The 20,456-nt window shown below is 44.6% G+C and overlaps 1 protein-coding gene across 2 annotated transcripts in view; it reads left to right on the forward strand.

Moving 5' to 3' along the window:
• The first annotated feature begins 338 nt into the window (after nucleotides 1-338).
• The window catches only part of EMB1441 (zinc knuckle (CCHC-type) family protein), a 183,863-nt gene continuing 163,745 nt past the window's right edge, over nucleotides 339-20,456 (forward strand). Inside the window, exon 1 of one of the 2 annotated variants that reach the window (XM_086773538.1) lies at nucleotides 339-593. In XM_086773538.1, coding sequence (XP_086629664.1) covers nucleotides 489-593 — 105 coding nt within the window. In that variant the 5' untranslated portion in view covers nucleotides 339-488. The remainder of the gene's footprint in view (nucleotides 594-20,456) is intronic. The other variant, XM_086773545.1, reaches the window with a different exon arrangement.

Consider the following 20,456-nt stretch of genomic DNA (forward strand, 5'->3'; position numbering starts at 1 on the left):
AATGGGATTAGATGCTTGATGTAAACTCTATAAATTGAGGCATAGCCCTAATGAAAATTTGCTGGTTTTTGAGTATCCATGCCTACATTAATCTATTTGCTAATTATTCACTAATTACATCTTAATCATTTGCTAATCACTTTGTTAACGATGTTGATTCTAGTGTATGATCCACCATAGCTCATCATTATGCTCAAATTTCAACAATTTATTCTCAAATTATATTGGTAGTCCATAATAAATATTGCAGCACAAAAGCCATAACAATAAACATCACATGTGTCAACAAACCAAAATAAGCAAAAAAATATATTTTTAGAGTTGATAGGATGGGTTAATAAAGTAACCCATTATTTATCATTATTAATAATTTCTATTAAAAATATGTTGGGATTTCTAAAATTTTTGAAGTGAAAACAGGAGCGAGAGAGAGAGCTCTGCACTGCCTCTCCGTCTGCTGAAAGGAGACAAAAACAGGAGCATCCAAGATGGTGAAGCTGCGCATGAACACGGCTGATGTGGCAGCTGAAGTGAAGTGCCTGCGATCGCTGATCGGGATGCGGTGTTCGAATGTCTACGACCTCTCACCCAAGGTACACACACACACACACACACACACGGACGGCGTGACTCTCTCATCATCAAAACTGTTATATACAACAATCAAAGTAGAAGACAATACGTACGACCTTTGTAATCGTACTATACGGAAACCATCACATCGTACTGTACAGTGGTACTGCGCCATTCCCTCATCTTCAAACTCCTTGAAAGTATGAGCTACAAAACAGTATTTACAGCGATTATGTATGATTTTATATTATTTAATAGAAGTCTCTTTTCTGAAAGAAGAAGAAGAAGAAGAGGATGGAGATTTTTTCTTCTCACATATGTAGCCCAGTGGGTGGGAGCTCGTTGAACGGTGCATTCCTTACCCTTCATGTGCAGCCCACTGGCCGTGAGCAAGTTGTTTGCCAAGGACAAGAACTGCGGAAAAGATCTTGGTCATGCTGATGTGGCGAACACATCAGTTCATTCTCTGGAAAATAGCGCCTCTTGATTGTATGGTTAACATGAGACCTTCCACGACCGAGCATCATGATGGTGGAGTATATACACCATGCTAGAAGTTCCTTCTGGAGTGTGGAGCTAGGTTGGAGAGAGACTCAACATGATCTTTTTTCTCATCATAGATCTGTGCCATGGCAGAGAGGGTGTGATCTTATTACCCATTTTGGGAAGGCATAAGTTTGGGTAGATTGAAATTTCTTGGAAAGCTATCTAGATTTTGAGAGGGGTGAATCGAGGGGTTTCTTTCCTAGACCATAGAGCTCATCTTTATCAAGAATGACTGCACCATTCTTGTCAAAGTGAATTTGCAAGTCACAGTCTATGATGGCTGAGATAGAAAGGGGATTCCTCTTCATATCTGCAATCCAAAGAACATTTGAAAGACTTTTTGTAGAGTTCTCTTTAGACACGAGTGAACTAGTATATGTACTTTTGATTGGGCACTTTGCATCATTGCCCATTGCCACCATGATGTCATCTCCCACAAGCTTTAGGGAGGGATACCAATCCTTGCGACTATCTAGAAGCATCAGTATCAATGTCGACGATCCAAGAATCATCATGTGCTGCAACATTAGTTGTCTCACTATACATTTCTTCGATGGCAACAAATAGCTCTATTTCTACAGCATGACTGGATTCTTTCTTGGTTTTTAGAGTGCCATTCTTGGCATTTGGGTGCTTTTTCTTGTATTCTTTGGCTATATGCCCTTTCTTGTTGCAGGAAAAGCATTTAACCTTTTTCTTCTGATTTGAAGACCTAGAATCCTTACTCTTCTTCTTTGTGTTAGCGGAGAAAGCTTGGTTGTCACCACCATGGCACAACAGTTAGGGAAGTCAGAAGAGGAGAATCTGAAACAGTTTCTTAGGGGGTTGCATACAAACATCCGATTTCTTGTACGGAATGTTGAGCCTTAGTCATATGACCGAGCTCTACTCTGGCTCAGGGAGGAGATACTAAACGGAGGCAAGCCTAAGCGAGTTCAGACAAGCCCCAAACCCTAGTAGCATCAATAGTCATCATCCCAGCTTGGTAAGGGAGCACATAACAAACGACAATAAAAAGGAGCCTCAGAGCAACTAAGGCGGGAAGAAAAATACAGAGGCAAAGTCTAAGAAGATGCCTGAGGAGAAGGCCAAGTTGGAGGTTATTTCTAGCTAGATGAGCAAAAGAGGTACCAGGTAGGGACTCGATGTTTCTTCTACCATCAAGACTTCAAGTAGGCCATGGTAAGGACTGTACCAAGTGGTAGGTTGAGAAAGCTGCAACGCATCGTCCTCTACAATGGCCACTACCGAAGCTACCCCTGGGCCCTACCCCTCCACCCTCAATTTCGAATGCCATTTAGCACTTGCTTGCTTTGAATCTAGTGCCTCTAGTGGTATTTGACGATAAGCAGAAGGGCAAGGCTGAAGGTAGACGAAATCTCGATCTGTGCCTATGACAACACCGCTTTTGGGGGGTGACATGATTCTTATCTAGTGCGTCCATCCTTGATTGGTGGCAGGACATCTTCACTGTTGTTGATGGTTTACTTGAGTCCGTCATAATCCGCAGGGATAGGAGCATTCCTAGCATTCCACTCATTTTGCATGTCGAAGCCCAATGAGCAATCAAAAAAGGAGCTGATAGTGCATCGATCTATGTGCATACTCAGTAGTCCGTTGTTCAGACAACAAAACCTTTAGAGCACGGTGGGTAGGTCTCCTTCCACGGTTCCAAGTCATCGTGTTGAGTGATGACCTCTTGCCCAAGCTCCCATCCGTTTGTCCTGAGGATCATTGGAATGAGTTGGTGCCGGGGACAGAGCCTCCTAGTAAGTTTCCCTATTGCCTGTCCAAGGCTTTGGAGGGTGGCCTAGAGCAATAGTTGCTATGGGTTGGATTTATCCGGCCATCATTCTCGCCGTTTGCTATGCCCATCTTATTTGTGCAGAAGAAAGACAAGACCACACATTTATGTGTGGTGTTGGACTACAACGCATTGAATAAGCTCACCATCAAGACTAAGTTTCAAATGCCTAGGATTGAGTACACTCTGGAGTGTCTCAATGGTGCTCAATATTTTTTCAAAATAGGTCTCAAGAGTGACTACCGTCAGGTTTGGATCTTTGAGGCCAACATCCTAAACATAGCTTTCTAGATTGAGTGTGGCCATTATGAATTTGTGGTGATATCGTTTGGACTCACCAATGCACCAGCAACATTCAATAACATGATGTCTAGGGTGTTCATGGAGCTCATTGAAAAGTGCGTATTCATCTTTTGTGGATGGCATACTTATCTTTTCTACAACTACAGAGTAGCATGAGGTGTGTGAAAACTTGCCTTAACCGGCCATTTTATCCAGCCCAAAAGGGTATTTTATTTGTCTTTGCTGTTGGTCGACAGCTTACCTTGACCGACCAACAGTCCTACATCATATATAAGAAACTCAACATTATTCACTTTAGTCCGAACACACATCCGAGTCGTGCTGCAGCCGGTGCTTCTTCAGGCAGCGCATCTTTACCATTCAATAAAGTTTTTTTAATTTTTTTTAAATAATTTTATTTTATAAAATAAAGTTTCTTTCATTCATGTAACTGTTTTGCTTTGTTTTCTTGTTTTTGTTTTTTGTTTTTTGTTTGTTTGTTTGTTTGTTTTGTTTTGTTTTTGTTTGTTTGTTTTTATTTATTTTTTGGTTAATGTCTTAATTAATAGTCTTCGTTTGATATTATCTTTTGATTTCCTCTCCTTAGTAGTTAGGTTTGTTAGTTTATTTATTTTTGATATTTCAAATGCTTTTTTTTTTGTCTTTGTCCTTCTTCACTATTATTTCTTTCTCAAATCTCTTAATTCGTAAGTTCAGATTTTTCTGACCTTATGAAGGTATATATATATATCTTTACCATTTTGCTGCTGTTGGTGTTTTCGCATCTACAGGCTGAGCATTCTCTCCAATCTGTGTTTCTTCCTACAGCTTCTGTTCTGCAGCAGTCTTCGTCTACAGCACCTCAGCGTTACTCTGAAGCTGTTCTGTAGTACCTTGTCTACAGTACATATGCGTTTCTTAGGTGCTGATCTACAGTAGCTTTTCGCCTACAGTATATCCGCATTTTTCTACAGCACATGGGACAGCAGCCCTCTGCTACAGCAGAGCTTTCCAGCAGGTTTACTTCAGCATCTACTACCTCGGGATCACGGCCCTCTCCGCCCTCATTCATCATCACCGGGACAGCAACCCTCTCTGCTCCTTTACCTCGACATTGGGACGGCAACCCTCTCTGCCCATTTCTTTGGGACACCAGTTTGTGAGGGCAAAAGGACGAAAGGACTAGATGTACGAGAGATGAGAGCAAAACAACACAGCATGAAATATGTGAGTGAGTCTATATATAATGGTGAGTGAACATATACAAGAGCCCTTTGATGTGAGGCGACTTTGAGAAGAAAGAATCCCTGCGTGGTTACACGGACTCCGACTGGGCCGGTGATTTCGATTCCCGGCGTTCTCATGGTGGTTATTTGTACTCCCTTGGATTTGCCCCTTTCTCTTGGTCTAGCAAGAAGCAAGATACCGTTGTAGGTTCGAAGCTGAATACCGGGCCCTCTATGATGCCACCACTAAGGCTATGTATCTTTGTCAGCTTCTTACGGAGATGCTCGTTCCCATTGACATTGCTTCTACCATCTTCGTCGACAGTCAGAGTGCAATTGCTTTTGCTGGCAATCCTATTTTTTTTTACCATACCAAGCATGTGGGTGTCCATTTTCATTTTACTAGGGAAACGGTTGAGCTTGGTACCATCAGGCTCCAGTACATACCTACGACGGACAACCATGCCGACATCCTTACAAAGTCTGTCAACCGGCCCATCCTCCAGCATCTTCGCTAACAGATCGGCATCGGTCCTCCACCATCACCCTCCGCATATTGAGAGGGGGATCTTCCTCTCCTTTCAGATTTTTTTATCATTGTTGTATCGGGCACATGAGTCAGTGAAAACCCCATGAGGGTGATAGAATGTGCAGCGGAAGAAGGGAAAGTGGAAACACATGAAAGAGAGAGTGAGAGAGAGAGATGGAGAGGAAACACAAGTGAGAACCTGCTCTCAATATTATCATCCAAAGGAATACATGTTCCGAGCAAGAGGGGAGAAAACCTCGTATGTGAGGGACTGCAAAACAATGCTAAGCAAGCAGTGAATAATGAGGGAGGCAAGCTCGGCTATTTATATGCCCAAAAGTAGGCAGCTGCTAGCATCCACACGACTGAGATAAATGTCCATGACTAGGATAAATATCCAAGACACCATAAAATGGGGGGGAAAAATATGTGAGGGGTGACCAGCCCCTATAGCTAACATGGTCAGCCCTAGAGGCTAAAATAGAACACAAAACATGAAGCCAACAAGAAGGAAATGATGTCTAACACCCCCTCTCAGCACCGGATGCTGAGTGAACTCCAAGAAGCCAGAGACGCCGTCCTCGATCAAAGATGAAAGACTGCAGAAACAGGTACTAGGAAAGCTCCACAAGCAATCTTCTCAGCAACTCAGCTACAAAAGCAACAGAAAAAGCTGCTGGGTATACCGCTCCTCTAGAAGAAAACAACCATGTAGGCTGCGACGTGCTACTCCAAATAATGGTTCCAAATCCAAGTGTAAGAACACTCCCTGAAGTCGTAATGAAAAACCTCAAAACCAACCAAGATCAGATCCTGTAGTTAATCAATCTTGGGAGGAGCAAACTTCTCCTCACTAGAACCCTCAAAAGAAATAGAGTCAATCTGCTCCAACTCTGTACCAAGAGTAGCCAAATGTTGTACAAAAGCATCCTTTGAAAAGGTCGGCATCGCAAGATGTAAAGACTCTGTAGAAAAGATGGGGTCCATCTGCTCAAACTCCGTACCATGAGTTACCCAATGTTGTACATAAGCACACTCCACTGAGGTGGGCATTGCCAGATGAAAGGACTCCACATCCCCCTCTAAAAAATGATGTCGTCGAACTGATACAAGCCCAATCTGATTCTGATCCAAGTCCAACAAACTCTAGAAGTACCACTGTGTCCCAAGCATGGTTAGCAACCACAAATCCAAAGCATCCCACCGGGTCCAAAAGTCCATCCTCCAAAACAACAAACCTGCACATCGCATCATACCCAATGTAGAACTAGCAGGGGGAGGGGCATCCTCAGAAGCATCACAAAGAGAGGCAGAGGTAGACTCCTCATAATGAGGAAGGGAAGCAGGAATATAAACTGCAGTGGTAACAAAGTCCTCAAGAGCATCACTGATAGCAGAAGACTCTTCCATAAGTAGAATCAGATCCCAAGAATCAACAACAAACAAGTGATCCATGTGAAAGGATCACACCTCACAAGCAAAACATCCTCCTTTCTTTGCAAACACTGCAAAGAACACAGGCTCGGACAAAATAAAATCTGCTGAAGATCTCTGAAAAGATCACTACTCTCCTCCAAAATCTATAAACTCCTGTCACAGAAGAAAGTCTCCACAGATACAACACAGCTCCCGAAACTGATCCTCAAGTGAAGTAGCTGGAGATGGGCCCCCTGTGAGTGTAGAAAACTCGTGGTGGGAAGCAAAACGCAGCCAAAACACTGCTGTCCAGCAAAAAATAGCACTCCACTGCCAACAGAAGGCAAGGAACATGAAGAAACCGGATAACTGTGTAGGCTAGGAACAAAACATAGGTATAGATGCTCCAAAATCAGCAAAACGCTGACTGAAATCAGAAATTGAGTATCCTCCTCAAGTGCCAAACTTTCTCCAAAGCCACAATCCACACAAGAAACCCCCTTTGCAAGTGATCTGTGTCCACTTGAGAAGAAAATGCAGCCAAACAAGAGGCTACAAACCTGAAAATTCAGGCCAACCAGTGTCCACACCTCATATGAGGAAAAACGCTGAAGAGAAGGTACCTTCGGGTCCATCCGAAGGAGCCTAGGTGAAGGTAGAGCTACCAGCAGGATCAGGTCAGAAAAATGCAGCTACCATGGCTGCAAATCTGAAAACGCAGAGGTATTCGGGGCAGTAGAAAGGGAAAATTCTGGAAACACAGAAAAAATAGGTACACCCAAGCTGTAACATACGGAAGCTTCGGGGAAGATCGGTAACTTCAATGCTCAAAAATCATCACACTTGTCGTGACGAAATTAACGCACAAAACTGAATATAGATGTGCAGAAAAATAGAGAGAGAGAGGGAGAAGAGGACACAGTATTGGGTCCCGAATACCCTCTGTAGGGCCCCCACCACGAATGGTGTATTTGCTTTTATTAGAATGATGTAAAATACTGAAATAAAAGACTGACTGAACCTTCTTGGCTGAGATGAATTTTTGCCCTTGACCTTCAATCCTTCACCCCTTCTCCGTTAGCTTGATCTAGGCTGTCCTGGCCCTTGCTTCAGCGTCAGCACTTGATGAATGATGAGATGAAAAGAATGACTTGTGGGCTGGGTATTTTGACAGCAGCCGACTGCTGTCGGCTGTCATAAATATGCTCCACGACTGAAAAAATACAGAAAAAATACTAATAAATGCTGCTCAATATTCCACACTAGGCTGGGCACTTATGCGTATGATCATATGGCTGCTGGGCACTATGCGCATGATGTCGTGGAGGCTGGGCAGCCTGTATGGGCTGCCCCACACTTGCCCTACAGCCATCCCATGGCTGGATAACCAGTCGGCCATCCTTGCAAAGCCCCTAGGGTTGTCTGTAGACCTCCCATGACCTACCCATGGCTGGTGGGTACAGCCAGGGCCTTCCTGGCCCTTATGGGGATTGTCTTATGCTTTCCCCATGCCCACAAGAGTTCTTGGGGTAGCCCTATGGGCTGGCCCCTTTTCCTAAAAGCAAACCCGAACTGTCTACAGAGTGTTCTGGCATCCGGTATCAAACCAGATACACACAGTCACTGACATCATTCCAGAGGGAGACTTAGCGCGGACTGGCACTGTTTCATGTGCAGGACAATGCACACCTGACCTCGGATGACTGGGATGGAACCTTGGTTGACTCGTCCCGGACTGGGCTCACATGGGACCAGTTTACCATCCTAGGTCCTGCACCTTCTGTACAGATATGTCTATGTGGCATCCAAGTGCGGGATGCACGTGACACAAGCCTCAGATCAACAAATCAGCATCAGAAAACTTGAAGGAGACAAAACGCAGCATGTAGGCTGCTACTGTCCCGCACAAAATAGGCGGCCAACACTAAGGGGGGGGGTAGATGCTGCTGAATACTGAAGACCTACTGCAAAACTGTTGTAGACAACCAATCACTTGTAGAAAAACGCAGCACTCTAGGTTCTGCTGCCCTGAAAACAGAGCAGAAAATAGGTCAACCTTAGGGATCAAAACCTGTAAAGGATGACCAATAGCTTCAATGGAGAAGACGCCTGGAAGAGGCAGGCGAGCAGCAACAACTCTGAGAAAAAAAACGCAGACCTGTCCATCTCCAGAAAAATGCAGCCAAGAGGGAGAGGAGGGACCATCCAACACTGAAGATCACCGGCGCTCTGATACCATGATAGAATGTGCAGCGGAAGAAGGGAAAGTGGAAACACAAGAGAGAGAGTGAGAGAGAGAGATGGAGAGGAAACACAGGTGAGAACCTGCTCTCAATATCATCATCCAAAGGAATACACGTCCCGAGCAAGAGAGGAGAAAACCTCGTATGTGAGGGACTGCAGCAAACAATGCTAAGCAAGCAGTGAATAATGAGGGAGGCAAGCCCGGCTATATATATGCCCAAAAGTAGGCAGCCGACTAGCATCCACACGACTGGGATAAATGTCCACGACTAGGATAAATATCCAAGACACCATAAAATGGGGATAAAATAGGGGAAAAATATGTGAGGGGTGACCAGCCCCTATAGTAGCTAACATGGTCAGCCCTAGAGGCTAGAATAGGACACCAAACATGGAGCCAGCAACAAGGAGATGATGTCTAACAGAGGGTACGACTCATGTGAAAACCCACTGCATTGCATTTACCATCTTGCATGCCCTATGCATAGCATTCTGTTTTTTGTGTTTGGGGCGATTGTGTGAATGAAAACCCAAAAATGGGCATTCATGCATGTGAAAACCTCTTGCATTGTGGCATTGATCCAGTACCGCCCAAACTCAAAAGATTCTACACTTGTCAAAGAGCACATGTTCTACACCATCGACAAACCAAAGCCACATTCCTCTTCATGATCCTCTTCAATCCCTTCTCATCTTCTCTCATGGTCCCCTTTTGGCTTGAGAGGGGGTCTGTGAAAACTTGCCTTAACTGGCCATTTTATCCGGCCCAAAATTTGTCTTTGCTGCTGGCTGACAGCTTACCTTGAGCGACCAATAGTCCTACAACATATATAAGAAACTCAACATTATTCACTTCAGTCAGAACACACATCCGAGTCTTGCTGTAGCCGCTGCTCCTTTAGGTAGCGCATCTTTACCATTCTGTTCTGGTGTTGGTGTTTTCACATCTGCAGGCTGAGCATTCTCTCCAATCTGTGTTTCTTCCTACAGCTTCTGTTCTGCAGTAGTCTTCGTCTACAGCACCTCGGCGTTACTCTGAAGCTGTTCTGCAGTACCTCGTCTACAGTACATCAGCGTTCGATGTGAGGCGACTCTGAGTAGAAAGAATCCATGCGTGGTTACATGGACTCCGACTGGGCCGGTGATTTCGATTCCCGGCGTTCTCATGGTGGTTATTTGTTCTCCCTTGGATTTTCCCCTTTCTCTTGGTCTAGCAAGAAGCAGGATACTGTTGCAGGTTCTTCTGCTACTGTTGCAGGTTCTTCTGCTGAGGCCGAATACCGGGCCCTCTATGACGCCACCACTAAGGCTATGTATCTTGGTCAGCTTCTTACGAAGATGCGCGTTCCCATTGACATTGCTTCTACCATCTTTGTCGACAGTCAGAGTGCGATTGCTCTTGCTGGCAATCCTGTTTTTTCTAACCGTACCAAGCATGTGGGTGTCCATTTTCATTTTACTAGGGAATAGGTTGAGCTTGGTACCATCAAGCTCCAGTACATACCTACGGCGGACAACCATGCCGACATCCTTACAAAGTTTGTCAACCGGCCGATCCTATAGCGTCTTCGCAAACAGATCGGCATCGGTTCTCCACCATCACCCTCTGCATATTGAGAGGGGGATCTTCCTCTCCTTTCAGATTTTTTATCATTGTTGTATCGGGCACATGAGTTAGTGAAAACCCTATGAGGGTGATAGAATGTGCAGCGGAAGAAGGGAAAGTGGAAACACAGGAGAGAGAGTGAGAGAGAGATGGAGAGGAAACACAGGTGAGAACCTGCTCTCAATATCATCATCCAAAGGAATACATGTCCCGAGCAAGAGGGGAGAAAACCTCGTATGTGAGGGTTTGCAGCAAACAATGCTAAGCAAGCAGTGAATAATGAGCGAGGCAATCCCGGCTATATATATGTCCGAAAATAGGAAGCCGCTAGCATCCACACAACTGGGATAAATGTCCACGACTAGGGTAAATATCCAAGACACCATAAAATGGGGATAAAATAGGGGAAAAATATGTGAGGGGTGACCAGCCCCTATAGTAGCTAACATGGTCAGCCCTAGAGGCTAGAATAGGACACCAAACATGAAGCCAGCAACAAGGAGATGATGTCTAACAGAGGGTACGACTCATGTGAAAACCCACTGCATTGCATTTACCATCTTGCATGCCCTATGCATAGCATTCTGTTTTTTGTGTTTGGGGTGATTGTGTGAATGAAAACCCAAAAATGGGCATTCATGCATGTGAAAACCTCTTGCATTGTGGCATTGATCCAGTACCGCCCAAACTCAAAAGATTCTACACTTGTCAAAGAGCACATGTTCTACACCGTCGACAAACCAAAGCCATATTCCTCTTCATGATCCTCTTCAACCCCTTTTCATCTTCTCTCATGATCCCCTTTTGGCTTGAGAGGGGGTGTGTGAAAACTTGCCTTAACTGGCTTTTTTATCCAGCCCAAAAGGGAATTTTTTGGCATTTTATTTGTCTTTGCTGCTGGCCGACAGCTTACCTTGACCGACCAACAGTCCTACAGCATATATAAGAAACTCAACATTATTCACTTCAGTTAGAACACATCTTGCTGTAACCGCGGTGCTTCTTCAGGTAGCGCATCTTTACCATTCTAAGTTGCAAGACTCTCCACATCTTTCTCATGCTGCTCCGCAGTGGCTGAGAAGACTAGTATGTCATCAAGGAATATGAAAACACACTTCCCAATTTGGACTGCGAAAATCCTAGACATCATCTTATTGAACGTTGCTGGTGCATTTGTAAGCCCAAAAGGCATGACTACGAACTCGTAGTGACCACGCTCTGTCCGAAAAGCTGTTTTTGGAATGTCAGCTTTAAAAATGCAGACCTGATGGTAACCACTCTTGAGGTCGATCTTAGTGAAAAACTTAGCACCGTCTAAACGCTCCAAAATGTACTCTATCCTGGGCATACGAAACTTATTCTTGATAGTGAGTTTGTTTAATGCCCTGTAGTCTACACAAAGGCGTGCAGACTTGTCCTTCTTTTGGACAAATAGGATAGGTGCAGCAAATGGGGAGGAAGAAGGCCGAATGAAGCCGGCTTGGAGAAGCTCAGATAAGTGCTTTTCTAACTCGCCCTCTAAAGTCTTGGAAAGACGATAGGGAAACCTGCTAGGAGGATCTGATCGAGGGACCAAATCAATGTGATGGTCCTCAAGGTGAGAGGGTGGGAGACTGGGCGGGAGATCGTCCCTAAGCATAATGTCCTGGTGTCTGGATAGGAGGTCTGCTAACTGAGGGACTGAAGATGTAATGGATGCTACTAATGAGGGAGGGGCTGTTTGAGCACGAACATAAAGGAGTGCTCCTTCTGCTCCCTTGTGGATAGCTCGTCTGGTCGGGAGATGTGAAATCAACGGGATGCCAAGAATGCTTCTATCCCCACGAATCATGACAGGCTCAGGAAAACCTTTACAAATAGTAAAAGTGTCCTGCCCCCAATTGGGAATAGGCTCATACTGATGGAACCACTAAATTCCTAAGATCATGTCACACCCCAACAGAGGAGAGACGATGAAATCTCGTTGAAATGAGGCCTTCTGAACTTTAAAGGCAAATTGCTGTGCCTTCTGGGAAATGTGGGTGCGAAGACCAGGTGTAAACCCGTCCACATCCAGATGATATGGGACTAATGTGCAGTTCAATTTATTAGCCAACTGGGTAGAGATGGCATCTTCAGAACTACCACAAACTGTCGGCCCTGGGCAGAGCCATAAGCTCGGATGAGGCTCTTCTGAGCAGCATCGCTCTCACCCTCCTGCTTAGCATCAAATACCACGAATGGCATAGGATGCATGGAAGGTAAAAGTTGAACTGCATTTGAGGTAGGAGGCGGGGCTGGAGGAGCTGGGGAGGCTGTGGCAACTGTGGCAGAAGGAGCTTTGGCGGCTTGTGCCGCTTGCCATTTGTGGCAATCCTTCTTACCATGCCCTATAATATGACAAAAAACATCTATTTTCTGACTGGTACTTTGCTCCTCTGGAGGAAGATAACCTCCAGTAATGCCTGCTTTAGCCTTTTCATCAGGGGTTTTCTTAGGTTCCTTATCCTTTTTACCCCCTGAACTGGAGCTATTACCGCTGTCCTTCTTAGCATCTTTAGAAGACGCGTTACCTTTCCCTGTCTGTGCAGCTGATTGCTGCTGCTGGGGTTTGGTACTGGACTGAGATGACTGCTTGGGCTTGCCCCCGTTAAGCTTCATTTCTTCATTCTGAGCGAGAGTCAGAGCCCGGTCATATGTACTTGGTTCAAAGTTACGAACGGTGAACCGAATGTTATCCACGAATGAATTGCTCCATCTTGGCCTGCTTAGATAACCCTAACTGCTGTGCTAAAGTAATAACCTTACCGGAAAACTGAAGCACTGGGGATCCGTTCTGTCTGAGTCCATAGAACTCGTCTTTTTGACCGGTCATGTACTGGGGCGGTAGAAATCTGGTCTTCAGGTCATGGACAAAGATGTCCCAGTCAAAGGCTGTGACACCTGTGGCGTGGTCTGTATGAATACTAGACCAATGCTGCCACCAAGTGACTGCCTCACCAGTGAGATGGGGAGCCGCTAAGTGGACTTTGTCTTGAGGGTCTGTGATCCTAGCTAATGGAAAATGAGCATTAAACTGATGAATAAATTGATTAACTGATGAATGATCACACTTACCATCATACTTACTGAAGTTTGGTTGACTGCGAATGATGGTGGTTGATGCTGCTAGCTAGTGACACCTATGACTGGGGAGACTGAGGAGAGCTGCTGATACCTCAAGTGTATGGCCTCCTTTTCCCGTTGGTGTTCGAGTAACATACGTTCTCGATCAAGCTCACGTTGGTGTTCCCGAGCGGCGAGTTCAGCCTGACGCCGGTCTTCGTCGCTCCTGCGTTGGGCTTCCTCATAGTCCCGTCTTTCTGCTTTTTCTCTTTTCCTTCGGGCCTCGTCCTCTCTCCTTTGTTGTTCCATCTGAAAGAAGAGGGAGATGTAGTCGGGTGCTGCTGGAGGTGTAGAAGGACGTGCTGCTGCTGCCTCCAAGAGTTGGAGACGCTCCATGAGCAGCTGGTTCTGAGCTCTAAGAAGAGCTATGGTGTTTGCTGTAGGCGGAAGAGCAAGGTCTCCTTCGGGGTAGACGTCTTTAGGCTGATGAGTACTCTCTCCTGTAGACATGATGCTGAAGTCGGTGGTCGTGCCGGAACGCAATCTAACCATCCAAGGATGCCGCCCCCACGCTAGGATACGGTGTGTGTGGACAATCTGAATCTGATACCAATGTGATATGCAGCGGAAGTCTTTGTATTGGAAGATCCTGTCACACAGATGCTCACACCGTCTTCTGTATCCCGAGTTTCGTGAGTTTAGCAATCCATTTCAATACTTCAAACTTTAAAGAGATATGAGAACTGTACACCAGATTGGGTCTCGAATTACCCACTGAAGGGCTCCCTATCCCGATAACGAGATAGTATTTGCTTTATTTCTTTAGAGAGAATGACTGTGGACTGTAGATAAGCCAAACGCAAGATCTCGGAGGATCGGAGATTGGCTGATCTGTACACGGCTGTAGAAACACCTCGATGAACTGATCTCGAGCCTATGCACTCTTCCCAAGGGCATGAGGAAGGGCTGCACACCTGAGGCTGAGAAAAGGAGATGGTGGACTGTTCTAAGCTATGTTAGAATGCTGTAAATGCTTATGAATGCTGTGTTACCTTTACCAGATGACTGCTGCATGTATGGATGATGCATAGAAGGCTGGATACTGATGCAAACTGATGATTCAGGGCTGAGAACTGCTGTAGACAGAAACGCAGACCTGTAGGGATGCTGCTGGTCTGAAAACGCAGGTATGCTGATGCTGACAGAAAACGCAGGCTGCTGCTGTACGGCTGGACAGAAACGCAGATATGCTGCTGCTGAATTCTGGCGTTGAACTGGGGCTGGGCTGTATGCTGAATTAGGGACTGAAGTGATGCTGAATGCAGGCGCCTAGGACTGACTGAAGCAAAGGTTCTCAAGGGGCTGGAGAAGCAAGCTCATAAGCTCCAAGGGCTGGATTAGTCTAGGGCTGAAGGCAAGGATACTCCTAGGGATGAGGAGGAGAGCTCTTAGCACAATGAAGATTGAATGAGAAACTAAGCCCTATGCAAGCCTATTTATACTAACTGGAGGTTGGTCAAGTTGGCTGGTCATTTAATAAAGTTTATATTTATAAATGACAAATAATGCTAAATAAATACTATAAAATATGGGAAAAATACCAGATAAATCTTGGTAAATTCCCTAAGACTTCTGGGATGTTCTAAATGATGCCCAGGCATATGAATGCATATTATGCAGAATGCAGAGTGCTTTCTGATGCAAACCCTAAGGCTTCTACTGACTCTACATGCATGAATGATTCTCTCCAAGTGGGTTAAGGGACTTGACTGACTGACTGACTGACTGACTGACCCGCTAGGGCTGAGGAATGACCTACGTAGCTCGTGCCTGACTTATCTTGGACTGAGGATGTACAATGGGGTCACGACGTACGACAATTATCATCCTATTGGGTTCTAAAACTGTACAACTGTTGCACTTCTGATGATGAGCCATCTTGTCACCATGCACTGAGTGCAGAGTGCATGTGACAGGGAGGGAGGGAGGGAGGACACAGTATTGGGTCCCGAATACCCTTTGTAGGGCCCCCACCACGAATGGTGTATTTGGTTTTATTAGAATGATGCAAAATCTGAAATAAAAGACTGAACCTGAACCTGAACCTTCTTGGCTGAGATAGATCTCTGCCCTTGACCTTCAATCCTTCACCCTTGGCTGTCCTGCCCCTTGAGTAGCTGAAGCACCTTGTGAATTATGAGATAGATTGGACTGAATTTATGCCTTGGGTTTATATACCCCCTTCTAGACCTGGTTGGCGAGCTATATTGGGGTTGGGTTGCTGAAAAAGCCCCACGACCAGAAAAATTATCAGTTAATGTTATAATACTCCTTTGTTCCACACTGTACCGTGGCTGGTCCTAACTACCATAAGTGAGCATATGCTTACAAATCCCCCCTGTAGTGGAAGTGTGAACCTGTACAAGGTAGCAGATCACTCTCTGTATGAGAGTAAGCCCAAAGCTTTGCGGAAAGCTTCAAACTTTTCTCGAGGTAAAGTCTTTGTGAATAGATCTGCAACATTATCCTCTGTAGGGCAGTAAGATAAACTGATCTCCCCTGCATGTACTCTCTCTCTCACATAGTGATAATGAATCTCAATGTGCTTGGTACGTGCATGAAATACTGGATTTCGTGCCACGGCCATAGTACTCTGGCTATCAGTGAGAATGGTGGTGGGTGTCTGCTGACACTCACGAAGATCAGCCAATAATCTCCTCAACCATACACAATCTATTGTAGCTGTGAAGACTGCCCTGTACTCAGCCTCACAAGTAGATGTGGCAACAATGGGTTGCTTTTTACTCAACCAAGATATGCATGAACTGCCAAGAAAAAAACAAATCCCACTGGTGGATTGCCTGGTATCATAATCACCAGCCCAATTTGAATCACTGTATGCATAAAGCTGCAAGGTGCCCCCCGTGGGATAGAACAAACCAAGATCCAGGGTACCCTGAAGATAACGAAAAATGCGTTTGACTGCTTGCCAATGCTTTGTGCCTGGGCTGTGCATGAATTTGCTCAACAAAGACACCCCAAAAGATATGTCTGGCCTTGTGTTACACAAGTAAATGAGACATCCCACTATCTGGCTGTAAGTGCTGGCCTCAAAAGGCTCTCCAATATCATGCGTAGTAATCCGTACATTTGGTTCTATTGGAGTAGAAATGGGCTTACATTCATCCATGTGAAACCTTTTTAGCAAACTTTTTATGTACTTAGTTTGCTGCATAACAATGCCATCATCTGTATGCATAAACTGTATGCCAAGATAGTAGTGTAAAGGCCCCAAATTCGGCACCGGTTTTCTTCACATACAATGTGCTTTCAGCTGGACTATTCACATAACCTTGGCTGGTTAGATGAGCATGTATTTTATCATACCAAGCTCTTGGAGCTTGCTTTAACCCATACAATGCTTTGTGTAACCTACATACTTTATGTTCCTCACCAGGAACTACAAAACCAATGGGCTGATTTACATATACTTCCTCCTATAAATCCCCATTTTAAGAATGCAGTTTTGATGTCCAATTGATGCACTTTCCATCCTTTATGTGCAGCCAATGCAATCACTGATCTTATTGTGGTCATTCTCGAAGTAGGAGCAAAAGTCTCCTCATAATCTATTCCCTTTTTTTGGGAATAGCCTTTAGCCACAAGTCTTGCTTTGTACCTATCAATAGTACCATCAGACTTCCTTTTGACTTTGTACACCCACTTTGTTCCAATGACATGCTTGCCTTCAGGCAATTCCACAAGATCCCAAGTATTGTTCTTCATGATAGAAGAGATTTCAGCTTGCATAGCTTGCACCCAATGCTCATTCTCATGTGCTTCTTCATAAGAAGAAGGCTCTTCTGAATCAAAGAGACCACCCATGGCTAATGCAGACTCCCCACGATGTATATTCAATGTATGGCTGGAATTAGCCCTTGTTCTACCTGTGAGTGGAGCTGCAAGTTTGCTTTCTTGCAAAGTTTTCAGCAACCATCTTGGCACTGACTTGGCTGTATCTATGGCTGTTTGCTCTTCCTTGACAAGATCTTCCACTTCTTCCATAGAAGGGGACTGAATGGCTGGCTGTTCCACATGTTCTACATGAGGATTTTCTTGTGTAGGGGCTGGCTGATCTGAATCCCCCCTAATTGCAATGGGTAATAGTCCATCAAACATGTCCTGTATGCTTGTATCATTACTTTTATACAAGCTGTACATGGGCTGTTCTGAATTTTCAGCAAATACCACATCTCTACTGACAAAAATCCTTCGTGTTGTTGGATTATAAAGATGGTATCCTTTGCTCTCATTGCTGTAGCCCACAAAAATGCATTTCATTGCTTTGTCATTTAGCTTTGTTCGGAGTTGTTTTGGCACATGTGCATATGCCAAACACCCAAATGTACGCATATAATCCCACTGTTGGCTTTCGGCTATACCAAGCCTCAAATGGTGTTATGGTTTTCAAAGCTTTTGTTGGACACCTGTTCAACACATGAGTTGCACACATTATAGCTTCCATCCAAAAATTGTGAGGCAACTTTTGTGCTTTCACCATGCATCTTGCCATCTCCATGAGAGATCTATTTTTCCTCTCAGCTACACCATTCTGCTGCGGTGTATAAGGCACAGTACATTGGTGTTTGATGCCCTTTTGAAGCATATAATCCTTGAATGCATTTGACATGTATTCTCCACCTCTATCTGAGCGAAGTGTTTGGACTTTACATCCACACATATTTTCAGCCATTGCTACAAAGTGTCGAAAGCATGCAAACATCTCTGATTTCGCTTTCAAAGGTTAAACCCAAGCAAACCTGTAGTAGTCATCAATGAATGTGACGAAGTAAAGATGCCCCCTATGGATGGTGTCCGCATTGGATCACATACATCACTATGTATGAGCTGTAATTTGCTTTCAGCTCTAATAGCTCCATCTTTGGGGAATGGTTTTCGTTGCATCTTTCCCAAAATACACCCCTCACATACATGTCTTGGTGGAGACTCAAGAGGCGGCATATTATCAACCATATGATGCTTCTGCATAAGCATCAAACTTCGAAAATTTACATGCCCAAAACGAGCATGCCATAGCTTTGCATCATGCATAGCAGGAGTGTGGACAGCCACTGTATTTGCATCATAAGTACGCTTGTCATAGCTGTCCAGCTTATACAAGCCTTTGTATCGTGTTCCAGAAGTGACTATTTCATAACCCTTTGATGGGTCTTTTACCAAACACTTTCCATCTTCAAATTCAACCTTTAAACCTTGGTCGTTTATGGCTGAGAGACGGAGAGCAGATTTTTCTTTATGCCTGGACCATACAATACATTTTTCATACATATATTGGCACTATTGGCTGCAATAAGTATGACATTGCCAATTCCCTTTACTGGATATGTGGTATGATCTGCATATGATACAGTCCGGCCATTTGAAGCATAAACCAAGTGCTGAAATACATCTTTGCATGAAGTGATGTGGCTCGAAGCACCACTATCAAAATACCATGATACATCCTGTCTGTCAGATGCAATGCAAGACATATCATTGTCTGAAGCACTTGGTGTGTCACTAGTGCATGTGACCAAAAAAGTGTACTCTTCCTTAATTACATTAGCTGATTGTTGTGCTTTGTCATCAGAAGAGTCTGCTACTGCATTGCTTGCTTCTTTCCTTTTCTCTTTTGCAATCCGCTTCCTACATTCACTGATGTAGTGTCCAGGCTTATGGCAGTAGTGACATTTGCCCTGCTTTTTGGGCTTGTTTGCATCCCCTTTGTCAGACTTTTCACCACCAGAAGAGGGCTGTCCATGACCAGCCTTGCTAGACTGTTGTCCCCCATGCTTAAGCTCTTTGCTTTACCCTTATCCTTGGCTGTAAATGCCTTGTCTCCACCACGGTTGCTCGCTAAGTTTGCTCTTGTTTGCTCTTCCTGCAAGAGTAAACCCACCAGCTCTTCAAAAGTGACGGGATCACCACCTCTTCTCATAGAGAGGTTGAGAGAGGTGTGAAAGCCCAAGTAGGAAGGTGGTAAAGAATGAAGAGTGTTGGTGACCAGCTGTCTGTCTGGGATAACCTCATCAATGTTGAGCAATTGTTTGTGCAAATCTTTCACTTTGGTGAGATGATCTGCCATGGAATCACCCTCATCCAAGATCCAATTGCCTCTTCAAGTAGACAACTCTTGCCTCGTTGCGTACCTGATACATTGCTTCCAATGTGTCCCATGCAAGCTTCGATGTCTTGCAAGAACGAATGTGCGGAATAATAGTCCTTTTCACTGAAAGGGCTATCAATGACATGGCCTGTGCATCCCTAGAGTCCCATCTCTTCTGCTCTTGTGTGGGAGGAGGTTCTACTTCAGGAGCTCTTGGAGCACCTCCCCTTTGAGGCGTGGCTGGCTTAATGGTAAGTGGGCGTGTGTCATCACCACACACGATGCCCCAAAGCCCTTTGGCTACTAGCAAATTACGGATCATGAAACTCTAGAGGGAGTAGTTAGATCCATCCAACTTGTCCTCCTGGGTGAGCACACCAAATACATTTGTAGCATTTTGAGCCGTGTCAACAAAATATACGTGCAAGCAAACCAAGCACCAATGTGCACTGCCAGGCAACCAAATGTCCTGTGTAAATGTTTGTCTGCAAACCGAAGCAAGTGTAAACCTGCACCAAATTGTCCAATTACACACAATGTGTATACATATGCGACAAATCACAGCTGTAATGCCCAATTACATGCTCCAATTTGAAAAGCCCCAATTTTTATGCACTCCAATCACTTCAATGTGTAGTTAATTGGCCAATTTTCACAAAAGCCACAAATTTTTGCAATTGAAAGAGGCTCAATTTGCTGATTTTGACCTCAATTTGGAAAACCCCTAAATTGCAAGCAAAGCAACCTGTCCAATTTTTCAATTTGGCCTCAAATTGAGAAATTTCCCAAATTGCCTGAACCTTGGATCACCTGCAAGTTTTCGAATTTTCCTGGCAATCCCCCAAAATTTGTTGAACCTGGAGCAGAGTGCGTGCAAAGCTTTTTTTCCTTTATTTATTTATTTATTTATTTCGAACATGTAAGTACCTTGAAAACAAGTACTTGCACGTGGAGGGGCAGTACTGATGTGCAGGCGGACG

This window comes from Cibotium barometz, chromosome 3 (genome assembly GCF_041138505.1).
Source record: "Cibotium barometz isolate CiBa-2024 chromosome 3, ASM4113850v1, whole genome shotgun sequence".
Taxonomy (NCBI): domain Eukaryota; kingdom Viridiplantae; phylum Streptophyta; class Polypodiopsida; order Cyatheales; family Cibotiaceae; genus Cibotium; species Cibotium barometz.